The sequence below is a fragment of the Cardiocondyla obscurior genome, linkage group LG15 (genome assembly GCF_019399895.1).
Source record: "Cardiocondyla obscurior isolate alpha-2009 linkage group LG15, Cobs3.1, whole genome shotgun sequence".
Classification (NCBI taxonomy): domain Eukaryota; kingdom Metazoa; phylum Arthropoda; class Insecta; order Hymenoptera; family Formicidae; genus Cardiocondyla; species Cardiocondyla obscurior.
In genome coordinates, this window is record NC_091878.1 from 4,214,048 (window position 1) to 4,228,744 (window position 14,697).

Consider the following 14,697-nt stretch of genomic DNA (forward strand, 5'->3'; position numbering starts at 1 on the left):
TCATCTGACGGCTGATAGTGCGCTTATCATCGACCGACTGCGATCCTACGTGGCGCAATTGGCCACAGCCACGATACGCCGACGCATTGAAATCCCGCATCGATTAAAAATCTCGTCCTTTATGTTTTTTTTTTAATAGGTATAAGGGAGAATAAAAGGAAAAAGAATTAATTTTTGAATTTTTTAAATGAACGAATGTGATGTATAATTTAGTTGCGATCACATTGTGTGCAATAATTTAAACAGCTCTTTGTATAACAAAGAAAAAATAAACAAATGTCTCACAATTATCGCATACAATTGTTCAGAAAACACGAAAATATAATTTACACATCGTATGATTCTATATCTTATTACGTATATGCAATTACGTAGCGTTATTATAATAACATAATATTAATTGATCTATATAACTTATACGTACATGACTGCTTAATTCTTGCAACTTAAAATTCACATTTTAGACTGCTGTCAGTAATTGTAATTAATATAGATTAAATATTAATTAATATTATTATAGATTAATATTAGTAACGTCCACGAAATCTACCACCGCCGTTCCAGTTACCACCTCGACCTCGTGGAGCGTTCATGCCGTAACCCTTGTTACCATAGCCTCCTCTGTATCCGCTACTATGATTACCATTATAACCACCACCACCACTACTACTACTACTACCTCCATCTCCACCATAGGACTCATTATTAGAAATCGGGCCACGGTAACCACCGCCTCCGCGCATTAGTTTTGGAGGTGTGTTGTGACTCATGCGATGTCCCCATGAGCTTCGAGGATGGAAACCACTGCTAGTTATCTGCTCCAGCTCATGACGACAAGCGTTCATACTGCACAATGCCCTAATCACGCTTAACACCTGAGAAAGAACAATTTTTTTATAATTAGCATTTCTCACAAGATATTATATGTAAAAGGTTACTTTATAAAAAAAAAAATTATAAATTTTATTTATACTTTTTCTTCAGTTGGACTTAATTCTAAGATTGCTTCTGGATCCTTGGATGCTCGAACTACTAGACTTTCCAAAGCAGGCCGAAGAGCGACTATAGCCGCTGCATGTTGTGGATTCATGTCCAAATTAATCCAGTTGTCTAGTCTAATCACGCCGTCCACGTATTCCACTTTACGTGATCCAAATAGTAATAGATGTATAGGAGACACCATAGTCATTTGCTTGCAAGATACGGCTCTCGTGCGGATCTAATAAAATTAAAAAAAAAATTAATTATAAAGGGAAAAAAAAAGAAAAAAAAAAAAAAAAATTACCTTTTCACCAAATACGAAGAATGGGAACGGAAAGTTTTGTTCGAAATTGCTGCAATTCACTGATGTTTTATGAATCAATGCAGCTTTCGATTCCGTAGTCAGAACCTTTCGCTTTTCTTTATGATAGCACACATTAGGATACAGACCCATGCATAGCAATGCAGTGATGGTATCGAGACGTGGATCCGCAACTGCCTGATAATTTAATAAAGTCGGGCACAAAGTCTCTTCAGGAAAACCTGCACTTTGCAGAAGTGATTGCAGTTGATTCTATACATAAAATAAAATAGAAATATTATTATATACATAAAAAAAATAAGATAATTTAAAGTAAATTTATCAATGTAATTTCATATAACAGTATATCGCGATTTTACTGACCTTGGCCTCCCAAGTTATTCGTAAAGTTGGCAAACTCAGATTTTTTGATTCGCAAAACATTTGTTCTGCCCATTCACCATTGGCCTTCGCTTCTTCCCACGCTTGAAAAGCGTGAAACATTGCGACGTGATCGCTGTATCTCGCACCAGCGAACCACTTTTGCTGATTAGTAAGCCTTCTCATATCTGGACCCATATTATACACTTCAGGGAAAGTGGTGCTGTTTGCAGCCATCGTTGAGAGCGCGTCGCCAACGCGGAACATGCATCCAAGAATCATCATTTTGCCCAGCCTTGGTTCTATGGGTAAACGCGCAAGAATCTTGCCAAGAGGCGTCAATTCATCGTTTTTATCCAAGCACTTCATTTCTGCGACACATATATAAATGTAAATTCTTATAGAATTTTTATAAATTAATTAACTAAAATAATAAACTAAAATAATTAATTAATTAATTAATTAAAAAAAGCACATACCTCTTAAAACAACTTCCGCTTCGATCACAGCATCGATGGGAGGTGGTTCAATTGCTTTCGATAAAAATTGACCGATATTACCTAGTCTTAGCAATTTAATACTCAAAGCCAGCTCATGTAAAGGCGTTCTAAACATTTCTGGTGTCATGTGCTCGTCCATTTTATTAAACCGAGCTTTTGAGCACAAATGAAAACAAAAGCCCGGTCTAACGCGACCCGCTCGCCCTTTGCGTTGCTCCAGATTTGTTCTACTAGCCCAAACAGTCGCATAATTAGTCATATTATTATGCGAAGTAAATAATTTCATTTTGGCTTTACAAGAATCTATAACGTAGACAACATCATTGATCGTAATGGACGTTTCCGCAATATTCGTAGACAAGATAATCTTTGTTACGTATGGAGGAACAGGATCAAAAACTTTGCGTTGATCTTCTCTTGGTAGTTGCGAGTGTAGCGGGATAATGAGATACGACGATCCACCAAAGACAGAATGTTGCTGAAAATGTTTCATCAACGCGAATATTAAGTTCCAGCCAGGAAGAAAAATAAGCACAGCACCTGGGGCATCCTGTTTTTTAATATACATAAGTAGCGCTTCTATTAATTCAAAACTTATTTCTTTTTCCGTAAGCTGCGCCATAGCGTTCTTCGTTTCGATAGAATAATTATTGCCGATAACTTTATTCAGATTTTCCTCGGGCTCTCCATCCGTTGGCAAATCATCTGTATCTTTAGATTTACGTTTTCCAGAACTTGTAGGAGGGACAAAATTCGTTAGTTCTATACAGTCTTCTAAGAAATATTGCTGAACGGGATAAGATCTGCCGGGAATTTCCACTACAGGACAATTATTGAAGTATTCGCTGAACAGTGTTGTATCAATTGTAGCCGACATGAGAATGATCCTGAGATCGGGATACAGATGAATCATGTCTCTCAGCACCACCATAATAAAGTCCGAATTGACATCACGCTCATGGATCTCGTCGACTATAACATGCGACACGCCGCGAAGGCCACCCTCTAACTTTCTCAATAGTACACCCACGGTGCAAAACATTATACTGGCGTAAGGTCTCGGCAAGTATGATTCAAATCGAACGGAATATCCAATTGACTGTCCCAGAGATTCTGTTCTTTCGATCGCGACTCGGTCGGCCACAGACACAGCCGAAATTCTTCTTGGTTGAGTGACGACTATATTGCAATATGCCCCCTGACCGGATGCAATATAATCGTCTAGAATAAATTGGCAAACTTGCGTGGTTTTGCCACATCCCGTATTTCCGCGTATGATAACGATCGGATTTTCATTAATTGCGTTCATAATCTCATTTTTTTTAGCAAACACAGGCAGAGTTGATCTTTCCTTAATAGTAGCCTGTAAATTCGAATCTTGTTGCAATTTTTCGCGTTGTTCTTTCATCAAATCTTCCGACAACTCATCCAAAGATATAGTTGCTAATGGTCCCTCATCTATATTGCATCCAGTCCATGGGTTCCAATTTGGTTGAGGTGGTGACCAGCTTACAAAACCGGCAGGTTGCGGTACAGAAGATATAAAATCATCCAAAACTTGATTTGTCAATAAAGATACACCCGTAGTTGACGTGCTACTGTCATTCTTTATCGGAGATGCATTAATTTCTTTTTTTGGCACAAGTGGCTATATTTTAAATAAATATTTTACTTTTTATTAGAAATCTAATTAAATAAATCGATACATTAAAATAGTTAACAATAATATTACCTCTTCAATATTAACTGGTTTTATGTCCAAACTTATTAAAACGTCACGGATTTGATTGTCTAGCTCTGGTGATATTTTTACAGGATAAGGTTTCATTTGTTCAGCATCTTTATTCTTTTTTAATGTGCCACTAAATGCTTCAATAACACCAAGATGGTATAATTGGCGAACAATAGACAAAGCACAACTTTTTGAAGCTGTTTGTTTATTCGATCCAGTTTCGCGACCAGTAATACCTAGAACATATTAATATATTAAAACATTATTCTAATTACATATTTAATATATTTAAATAGAAATTAGCATACTTCGTTTAAGTTGTTTGATATAAAGCGTCATCTCTGCCATAAAACTCCTATAAAAATCAATTTTGTTTATAGATATTATAAAAATTTGTGTTTATTATAAATGCAATTCATAATTAAGGGAACAATGTGAAAGAAAAACATATCAAACGATATAAATTAAATAAAAAAGAGAATAAATAATAAAATAAAAATATTTTATTATAATTTATTACAAAATTTATTAATATGTTTAAAATAATTAATTTTTCTTGAGATAAGCTTTTATTTCAAAATTAAATTTCTCCACTTATTCCCTCAATTAGTAATCAATCATTAATAACCACTTACCACTTGAAGATATCACAGACGACCACAATGGAGTACATTGAAGAAATTTTCTTTGTGCAGTTGTACCAAAACCATTATTAAATCATTTTAATAAAAGTTTTGGTTTAATGCTATCGTTGCTTGTGCACAAGAGAGTAGAACAACCACTCTCTTGCACCACTTTTAGACATGAATAAACAATATACTCCAAAATGGTTCTGTTAAATCTCAAATGGCAACAACAATTGGGGAGTAATTGTTCAAAAGGGCAAAATCATTATAAATTAAACTATTCACTGCATTGCAATGCCAATCCAATGTTCTACAAAATCCATTGCAAGACTTCATACCTCGTATGATCCGGACCAACCGGAGTATATTTGTAATCAGCATTAATTTTGTTAGTTTGCATAAACTGGTGAAGCTTGGATTTGGCATTTTCTATTGTCCAATTCCCATGTATCCCAGAATTTACATCAACATCCTCAGCATCTTCCACTTTCTTTTGATCGGCTAGTCTGTCTATGTACGTGTAATTACTTTGGCCGCGTTCATTGTACGGCCTATATGCTTGCCCGATGTCGTTTGGCCCCATGCCTGCTTGAAACACCGATCTTGTCGGTGCCAAGGCTTCGTTCTGGACACTGTCCTGCGGTGCCGCTGGTAGTGTCATACTATCTTTTGGAACGTCGTTTGGATTTACGCGATCTGTACGTACTAAATAGTTGACATAATCCTTCGCAGCGTTTCCTTGCGCGTCCTTTTTGTTAGTCGAGTTTCCCGCTCCGACATAATCAAATCCAGGTACTCGCAATTCACAAAGGAAACGTTGCCTGTGCTTAGGGCCTGTGAAAATCCACGTCATTCACATCGTCAAAATTAAGCGAAACAATTCTGAGAATGAGTATTTACCTGTTGGTCTAACATCAAATTGCGGTTCTTTTCCGTTCTTTGCACACCACTGGTGAAAGAAGGATTTTATATCACCCATTTTCGAATCTTTTCCTTAAACGTCAACGTTTCTACGATACCCCAAGAAATTAGGAACAATGACAAAGCAAGCACTCACGTTTATATCTCCATTATAATTAGGTAGACGAACATTACAAATGATGCAGAAGCTCATCGATCATTGAATAAAAAAGTACAAGGAAGGAGTATCCCGACTAATCCGGAGGCTTCAGCCAGAGTGCTCCGGAGTATCGGACGGTATCGGAAAAGAGCGGGTGCAACAAACGTGACGTAATGTAGAGTGCACCTAAAGCGATTATCGATATCTCACAAGTTGGTAGCAGCGCTACCTGGTAGATGTTACGAGAACGCGATCACAACCGAATTCAAAATGTACGCACCGATGGCGTTACAACAACTAATCGCTAATAACGATAATGAGAATCGAGGTAAGTGCACGTAATATGTAAGGTCTTGTGTTAGGTCTTTGTCAAAACGATTTATAATCTAAAAACAATGTTTCAAGAGTTTTAATTATGCATGATAATTAACGAATCAAGCTGTGAGACACAAAACAGGTACACTGGAAGCAGATGCAGCGTTTGCTTTGGCGACGGTGGCTAGCGTGGTGTGCGTCGAGTCTTACACAAAGTACGTACATACATATGTCGCGGAGCGCCGGCCGCTGAAAACAGCCGAGAATCATCAAAAACCCGTTTTTCGGCTGTTCTCTGACGGCCGGCGCTCCGCGGTACATGTACAGTGCACTTTGGCGAGACTCGACACACACAACGCCATGGTCACATATACTAGCCGCCGTCGTCGAAGCAAATGTTACATCTGACTTCCAGTGTACAGGTGAGTCGAAAATAAAAAAGCAAACAAAAATTTGACCATTTTGTCAAGGCCCTTAGAGTTCAGTAAAAAGGCCTCAAATGAAGCTAATCCGCATTCTCAATCAGGGTACCGAGGGAGAAGGGCGCTATTCATTAAAAGATACCTGTGAATGACGCCATTCACACGTTAATTCTCTCTTTCTTGTGCCATATTTTCCCTCCCCCTCTACTTCTCTTTTCTTTTCTCTCCCCTACCTCGTCTTTGTCTGAATGCAGCTGGAAGCCCTTTCACGCATCCCGATTTTGTCGTTCGGTTGAAAGAAAGGCCCTCGAGCTTCGCTCTTGAACTTCGACGATAAAAGAAAACGGATTTTTAACAATCATCCGGTTCTAATTTCGTCGAATAAAACAAGGTATATAATTATAATAGCTATAAATTTTTGAGAGAAGATATTCTAATATAAAATAATGTAATTAATGTTTCTTGTCGCAACGTTATTTTATCTTCGTGGTTAATGTTGCATATATTTATAGAATTTATTTTTAAGCATATACTGCATAATATAATATATACTGAGCGTACTTGAGATTTTCACTTTAACGAAAAAATAAATAAATAAATAAAACAAAGGCAGGTATTGCCTTGCGTTCTCTGTAACATGATTTGCAACTAGGTTTACATTTCAGGAACATTCTCTGAACGAACTTCGCTTCCCGGATTACAGCACTCAGCATTCTCGGTAACCGTGTAACATTGGCCTGCAGCTGCGGCTTATGAGGCTTTCTCGGTAACGTTATCACCTGCCGTACATCCCGGTAAACATATAATACAACTATTACAATATAGAAGTAATGTAACTGATGTTCTTTCTTTTTGATGTCGAGATTATGTGGTTCTCTTTCAGATACTGGGAATAATGCTGATGCCAATGTCATCAATTTCTTTACTGGGAGGAACGAGCGTCACGAAGTGTCGCTTATCGGCGTCATTTAATCGGAAGAGAGGTGAGTTTCACGCGTGCAATAATACGTTGAATGACGCGGCAGTCTCGCAGGACAATCGTTCACAGGGCTGTGGGGTGTCGAAATGCAATTCATTATGTTGCAGGCAGAAATAGAAAGAGAAGGAGAGCAATGTAGGAAATGTCAGTATCAGCGGTGGACGGGGGCACTGCGGACCCTCCAGAGCTTTTCGGAGCCCTTGCACGCACTCGACGCATCAATCTTCTTCACCAACAATGTTCGTGTAAATTACCCTCATCGATATCAAAGTGACGAAGGTGGCACCCAGCAACGAGGAGCCGATGAAGCTTGCGTAAGAGATCGGCGCTTTTATCTCGCGTTGGAAAATTGAGTTTACAGAGAGACCCTCGCGAGATTCACCCACCGAAAGAAGAAAAGAGTCGAACTCTTTTCTTCTTCTCGTCATTCGCATATGACGAACCAATTGTTATCTACCCTTTATTATTGTTAAGTTTTAATTAGAAAGAAAGAAAAGAGCTGCACGTAGAAAAGATAAAACTAGATTAATAGCATATGCGATATTTTTGCACTGATATGGATTTTGGTACAAAGAAGGCGAGTTGTAAATTCAAATATGTAGCGACACCCCGGCCGTGCCATAAATTATTAGTATAGCAGTACGCCCCGAGCATACCCACGATATGTACACGGCAGAATTTGTAATGCGACCTTAAATCTTCTTCAGGCGTCTTCGGCAATCGGAGAGGGGGTTAGGGGGAGCTACAGAGAGAAGCTGCGGGTAGACGAGGGATTATACCGTAAAAGTTTCGACCGAATCAGCGACGGCGTTAGCGCGCCAACGATAGCGAGCTTAATGTACCGTTATGATCTTTATGGCCACCGTTTATAGGCCATTATGATTGAGTTTTCGCGTGAAAGTAGACTCGGGACGCGCTACGCAGGAAATCTTACAGGATCGCGCAATCCTCGTCATAAATGTCTTCAGAAATGGCTGAAGCGAGAAGTCAGCGTTTCAGAGAAAATTATTTTTTAAGTACCAAGTTTCCGCGTAAAGCTCTTATCTTTATTCGCGACAATCCGGTCCAAGATTTTCTTGGACAACTTAGTTTTCAGAGGGAATAGGTAACTTCCTTTTATACGGATAAAAGTGCGCTATACTAAGCGCTGTTCTTTATCATTCGTTGATGTACCTACGTGTCTTTTCTTAGTTCGTCACATTAATTCGTATAACATATAATAAGGAAATCCGTCTCTCGACAATCTCGACAATAATTTAATATTTAAATAATCGGGCGTCATTTAAAAAACATTACGTCAGGTAGTTTGTTCTTAATTGGATGCTTCCTAACGAAATTGTCTTTGATCCGCGCGCTAATTGCATTAATTTTAAAATCTTTTCCATCTCATATCGCCTATTAATCAGTGAGTTCTGATCAAAAGCTTTCCGCGTTTCCTCGTCCCCTAACATGCAGCCGTCTCAATCAAAATGAAGGGTGGCGAGCGAGCCCGTCGAGATACCATCTTCAATTGCTCGACGGCGTTGTGTATTGGCGTACGGCGGTATCAGTGCGATCTCCCACGATAAACTCGATAGAGCAAATTACGATTAGAAAAACGCGCTTGTCGTAACGTGCCGTAACTCCGTTATGCGTTTAAATGCACGCAACAGAATGCATAATGCGAACGAAGTCACGGCAGGTCGACGAGCTCGTACGCGACTCGCCCGAGACGGTTTACAGGCGAGATTATCCGAAGCGGCGTCGAAGCCCGTTCTTTCGAGAGAAAGGCGTGTTATAATCTGTTGAAACTTGAGACTTCCCTGTTCGTATGATCGACTATGTACCTCCCGCGGGAGGCTGGGAGTTGTAGTCGCGAGGTTTGAGATTAGCTCCGAGATCCGCAATCTCCTTTATGCCTCCCGCACGGGGTGGAGACTGAATCTCACTCCCAGCATCGCGCAAAATCGAAAAGCCTTATCGCTCAACGGGAGCGGTTCTTACGGTTTATCGACATTTTACGATGTTCGCGCGACAACTTTAGCTTGCATTATTTATTATCCGTCCGCTCGTACTCGTCACGAGTTCGGATCGGTATCTTCGTGCATAACATTTTTGTCTCTTTATCTTAATTTTATAAGCGTGCTGATAGAAACGAAGTTAAGCTACATGATGTGTAGAAGTATAATCGAGACTTCTTGATTCGCGTTCATGATGTATTCAGTCGGTATCGTACGACTCGCCGTGCTGCAAACGGGATAGCGTCACGCGCGTTACCGTTGCATTTCCGGCCGCGGTGCAGGCAAGCACGTGGTCGCGAATTCTCGCCCCCTTCGTCGCAACGACGCGAACGAAGGTCGCCGTTGAGGAAAGGAGGAGGTACGTGGTGGTTGAACGAGGTTGGACAAGGAGGACCGGGAGCGTGGCACGCGACTGCGCGCGCATTGCAAAGTCACGCTGCCGGCACACACAGTGATATGAAATAGTTGCATTCAGTAGAAAAAGTTGCTTGAAAATTTATAAATCCAATCGCTGTACGCTAGATTAAATTGAAATTAAAGGCCTACACCAGATTCATGATTCTTGCAACGGCTGCGAAGCAGCTCTTTCCGCTGAACACAGCTAATGAGAAACCGATTCCAAAATTGCTTAGAATTTTAATATTCATTTGATTTTAATTATTTTCTGTTTGAACTGAGGTTTATTTTATTTCAGATAATGCCCGTTTCGAATTAGATCTCGATTTAAGAAAAAGGACTCAGTTTGAGAGCCTTCCACGAATTTGGCTGAAATTGAGTTGGCCTCAATGAAGAACATGAAAATCGGGTAAGATTTAAGGGCTCCCAGGCAAGTTTGAAACTTGTTTTGCCCTTTGGGCGCCGGTGGGTTGGAGTCGGACCGCGTGGTCTCGACCAGGTGCACAACTTTCAGACCACGGTGATCATGAAGTAGGGGAAATTCATGCGCATGCGCCGGTTACGTCCATGTGCGTTGCACTGAGTTGGAAACCGTGCGGCGTGAAATACCGCCAGTAACGCCGAAACCTTCGAACGGACGGATTGTGCTCGACGAGCGCCTAGCGATCGCGACTTGTTTACTCGTGCTTCATTCTTTTCGTGTTCTCGTTCGATTTATTTCCGAATTTCGCCTCACGATTAATTCGGTTCGCGTCGCGAGACGATGAGAATCTAGCTGATCGGACTTAGTGAATTGTGTTTGAAAACCGGGAACGTCTCGTTCACGGCCGTCAAAGACTCGAATCTCGCTGATAGCCGGTGAGCTCTCGAAAAATCGTGACGAGTGCTAACACCGCAAACGTATCTGCGGATTTCGCGGACCGACGCGAACGTAGTCGCGGATCTCGCGGAGGCATTATGGCGCGCGCGAGTCTCTGCGCGTTCGCACTTCTCGTCGCGACGATTGCAACGGTCGTCTTCTCGGAGCCTAACGACCCGGCGAATTCGCAGCTGACGATCCTGAAGTGCTGTCGACACGATGAGGAACTACGCCGGCCGGACGGCGACGCGCTGCCGCGCTGCGAGCCGACGCCGAACAAGTGGAAGCCGTTAATCTTTTCGCCGATGCACGGGACGCTCGACGAGGAGATGCCCGCCAATTGGCACGTCGTCGATGGCCAGCGACCGGAATGCGACGACCGTTCGGAGCTGATCCACGTACCGTTCCGGAAGGCCAACCCGTTCATCTTACTCGACGACGGTAACGCGGTGCTCGAGATCAGCAACGCCGACTCCTTCCCCGCCAGCCGTTACTGCGCTGATTCTAACGCCTTGCTCGTATGCATGCCGAAGAAATCGGCGGGCAATCATGCAGCCGCGACCATGAGACCGCGGGTACGACGTTGCTGCGGCGACAACGCCAGCTTTCACGAACGCGGGTAAGTCTCTCAATTTCTTTAACGCGTTACATTTATTTGGTTATCGGTTTCGTCAGTTCAAAGTGATAGAGGTTAGATTAGATCAGAGGATACAGAGAATTACAGGTAGCTATACGTAAAGGGAAGCTTCTTAAAATTACTCTTATCTTAGACTCTTTATGTAGAGAGAAAATAAGCCTGAACCGACTTTTATCATGTTGTAGTAGCGCTCAATTATTAATATTTTAGTCTGCGAGAAATCTTAAGTAATTATTTCTAAGCGTCTTATTTTTTACTTGATGAGTAATATTTTTTGTCGTGTCAACAGGAATACCTGCGTGTTTATAAATGAAACTGCGGACGCACCGCCTTTGCTACCGAACGCTTCTTCTGCTGTCGAGATTGTCGCTGGGTTTCCGACCTGTCCGAAATCCGACAGTTTCACTATCGTCGGCAACGCGCTGGATGCCGCGCTGCAGCCCGACGGCAGCTTGGAGGTTAACGGAATCGTTTTACCTAGCAGCCAATTTTGCGTCGAAAGGATTAAGGAACTCAATCAAGTCTCTAAGGTGTTCGCCTGCCCGGAGCACGCACCACAAAGGTCGGTGCGATTAGCGATTCATAGATCAACTTATTTTTTTTTTTTAATCGCGCCGTGTTACAAAATCCGATCTGTAAACGTAGATAATAATTGTTTCTGCTGTGTAAGATAATATTTTGATGTTGCCAGTCAACCGGTTATCTAGAATGAAACTTGTAGAGACAAAAGACGTTCGAATAGAAGCCCGATTGATAATTAGAGAATCTCTATTATCCATTATTCCTCGGTTATAATGGACAGATATGGAAATTACTGCTGGCGTTCAATTTCCTGCCATAATCGTTTGTTTTAATATTAATCGTTTATAAATATACCGACGCTATCAGAAAATAATTAGCTTATCGAAGTTCAGTATACCATTTTACTCTTTAATTAATTACAAAATGCATCGCGAATTAAGGAAATAACCGTAAATTTTTGTTTCATATTTCTTTTCCTTATCGAGCATTAGTCTCTGTCCCCGTGATACCTTGGATTAATTCAATGCGTTACTTTATAATATTCTCTCGATTATTATTAATCTAATATATTCCACGAGCGTGCCGCTCGGGACCGATAACTTGATATCAGACGCACGCGTAAATCGCAGGAAGCTGAATATCGATCCCTCAATTATGTAAAGCTAATCCCCCGCTCTTCTTATTCACTCGATCATCGCTCATTCGTCTCGCGTAATGAAGAATGAAGTAGACTCGCGGTCGGTTCCGGCGGTCAAGTCGTCCGACCCACTTTGAGACGCTCCAAGCACGATCCGACTTTTTTTGCCATCATCGAGTATCGCCTACTCCAATCTGAATTTATCACACGGCTTAATAGCGCGCTCGACGTTACGCGGAATGAGGGATAAACGGTGCCGTTTGAACGCGCGTCGTACGTCGAGGCAACGTCCGAGGAGCCGTCTCACTTTCGTTGCTCCTCGGCCAGGTATTTTCTGGGCCGTGCGAGATCCCACGTCATCCGAGATTCCATTAAAGTGTTCTCACAATTCTCGCTGGATACCGTATTTCCGCGCGCGCCAAAGCGATGAGCGGAGCGTAAACGCCTTCGGTTTGTAAGCGTTGCGCAAGAAAAATAGCATTGTCACATTCGCGCGAGGTTTCCTCCTCTCGTCTCGTTATTTCTCAGTTTTAGTATAATTGAAACAATTTTAATCATTTCTTTTGATAAGAGTTACGACATTAGAAGTATGATCTCGTATTGAATGCGGATACAAGAAAAAGCTGTTTGTACATGTAGTTAGAAGCGATGTTACTTCAAAATTGTCACGAGCTCGTGCAAAGGCACGTCGTTTAAACGTAACACCAAAACGGCTGATATTTTTACTTCGTGTGGCAATTCAACATGCTAAACGTCAGGCGAATCACGGTATACTAGTATCTTGTACGTCACGTAACGTAAGATAGGGTTAGAAGATCTCATTTGCCGCGACACATGCGTCTCGCTAAGACGAAGGACGTACGCCGTAATGGATTGACAAGCAGACATGCAGGACATCGCTGATAGTAAGAGCTCTCATTCGGTACAGACGTAGTGTCATGTAGCGTCGCGTGGTATACACGTACAGCGAGAATTCCTGGCCGGGTGTCGCCGTCGGGGATGGCTCACCCCGACGAACCGTGTTTATCTCTCGAATCCGAAGTGTCGCCGACGCGGTGTTTAGCGAAAATTGCCGGGGAAATTTACAGCAAAAGTTTAATCGTCGTTAGGTGCATAAAGTAACATCGAAATTGTAATTAGCGCCCGCGCGTTTGCGCCCGGGGCGGGACCGATTTCGCGGAAAGTTACTCGGTTCGTATTCCATTCGGGGATTGCACGTGCACACGGGTCAGCTGCCACACAGCATTTTGTTTTCCGTGAAAAATTTACTCGCCAACTACTTCAACGAACGGCGGCAATCAGTGGAACAAAACGCGGTCGGACGTGTTGGATTTTTTTTTTTTTTTTTTTTTTTTTTCCTCCCATTGTGAACGTTTCACAGATAGAATCGGTAGGTTATCGCGACTTTTCTCGAAATGGGATAAAATCTATATTTGACGGCACGCATGTTGGAGATGCAATATGTGCAAATAAAGTCACGATTTCAAAGCAGAAATTGTCATTTCGCTTGACAAAATTAGATATTAAGAGACAGGAGGAGTGACGTTAATTGACGTTTATGACATAGATTATTTTTATCATGCAACTGTTTCCAGTAAACGCTAACGATGAGTCAAATCTAAAGAATCTTGGGAGTACTTTCCCCGGAGACTTTCACTCGGCCCGTGTGTGCGAGTGATCGATGCGAGTTAAAGCCAGCTTTTCTATGAAAACGAGATTTTGTTTATCCTGAATCCGCATCGTGATATTATTAATCGCGATGGAAAATTGTTCCAGTCAAATCTTCCAGGAATCTTAATTAAAAACGGACATAACGATTGCCGATAACGCGATATATTTTCCGTTATAATCGATCGGATATCTGGCTCACTGCCCAGCTGGCAGTAAGCCAATTGGTCAAATGCCGATGTGACGCCGATAAAATTGCCCGAATTTAATTAATCCGCCAGCGTGAGAAATAACGAGAAATCGCACCGTAAATCGCCCTTTTCTTTCGCGACTTTTTGCCCATAGGTGGAAAATATCAACAGAATCGATATCAGAATTTGCATGTTAAATGTATGCTAACTTTCCTTTCCGCTATCATATAAAAAAAAAAGTTCAAAGTAGAGGAAAAAGGAATTTATGGTAAAAATACGTTCCTGCACATTATCATCTTTTTTTCTAAAATTACTGTTACCGTATTGCTTAATAAATTAAAAAATAATTTATCGATAATTGTTGCAGTTATAAATCATGTGCTTATTTAGGCCATTAATGTGTGAGCATATCATATGGACCATAATATTATAGTAACTTGAATTAAATGACTGATATTTAATACGTATGCCATCGATCCGCTGATTTACA

At 41.3% G+C, this 14,697-nt stretch overlaps 2 protein-coding genes across 3 annotated transcripts in view; one reads left to right on the forward strand and one right to left on the reverse strand.

Annotated features, from left to right (window-relative positions):
- Nucleotides 1-171: 171 nt before the first annotated feature.
- Nucleotides 172-5,765, reverse strand: Mle (dosage compensation regulator mle). 2 transcript variants are annotated; one of them, XM_070666916.1, is made up of 9 exons: nucleotides 5,422-5,765; nucleotides 4,860-5,355; nucleotides 4,204-4,250; nucleotides 3,896-4,131; nucleotides 2,143-3,811; nucleotides 1,667-2,034; nucleotides 1,286-1,555; nucleotides 974-1,219; nucleotides 172-875 (listed from the first exon to the last, which is right to left on the reverse strand). In XM_070666916.1, exons 1-9 carry the CDS (start codon nucleotides 5,498-5,500, stop codon nucleotides 528-530), a joined length of 3,759 nt encoding a protein of 1,252 aa, XP_070523017.1. In that variant the 5' UTR covers nucleotides 5,501-5,765; the 3' UTR covers nucleotides 172-527. The 2 variants fall into 2 exon arrangements, with proteins under 2 accessions (XP_070523017.1, XP_070523018.1); XM_070666917.1 differs by lacking the exon at nucleotides 5,422-5,765 and having other exon boundaries at nucleotides 4,531-4,993.
- A 3,912-nt stretch (nucleotides 5,766-9,677) lies between these two features.
- Mthl1 (methuselah-like 1) overlaps nucleotides 9,678-14,697 on the forward strand; it is a 114,480-nt gene continuing 109,460 nt past the window's right edge. Inside the window, exons 1-2 of the mRNA XM_070667176.1 lie at nucleotides 9,678-11,171; nucleotides 11,479-11,751. Coding sequence (XP_070523277.1) covers nucleotides 10,651-11,171; nucleotides 11,479-11,751 — 794 coding nt within the window. The 5' untranslated portion in view covers nucleotides 9,678-10,650. The remainder of the gene's footprint in view (nucleotides 11,172-11,478; nucleotides 11,752-14,697) is intronic.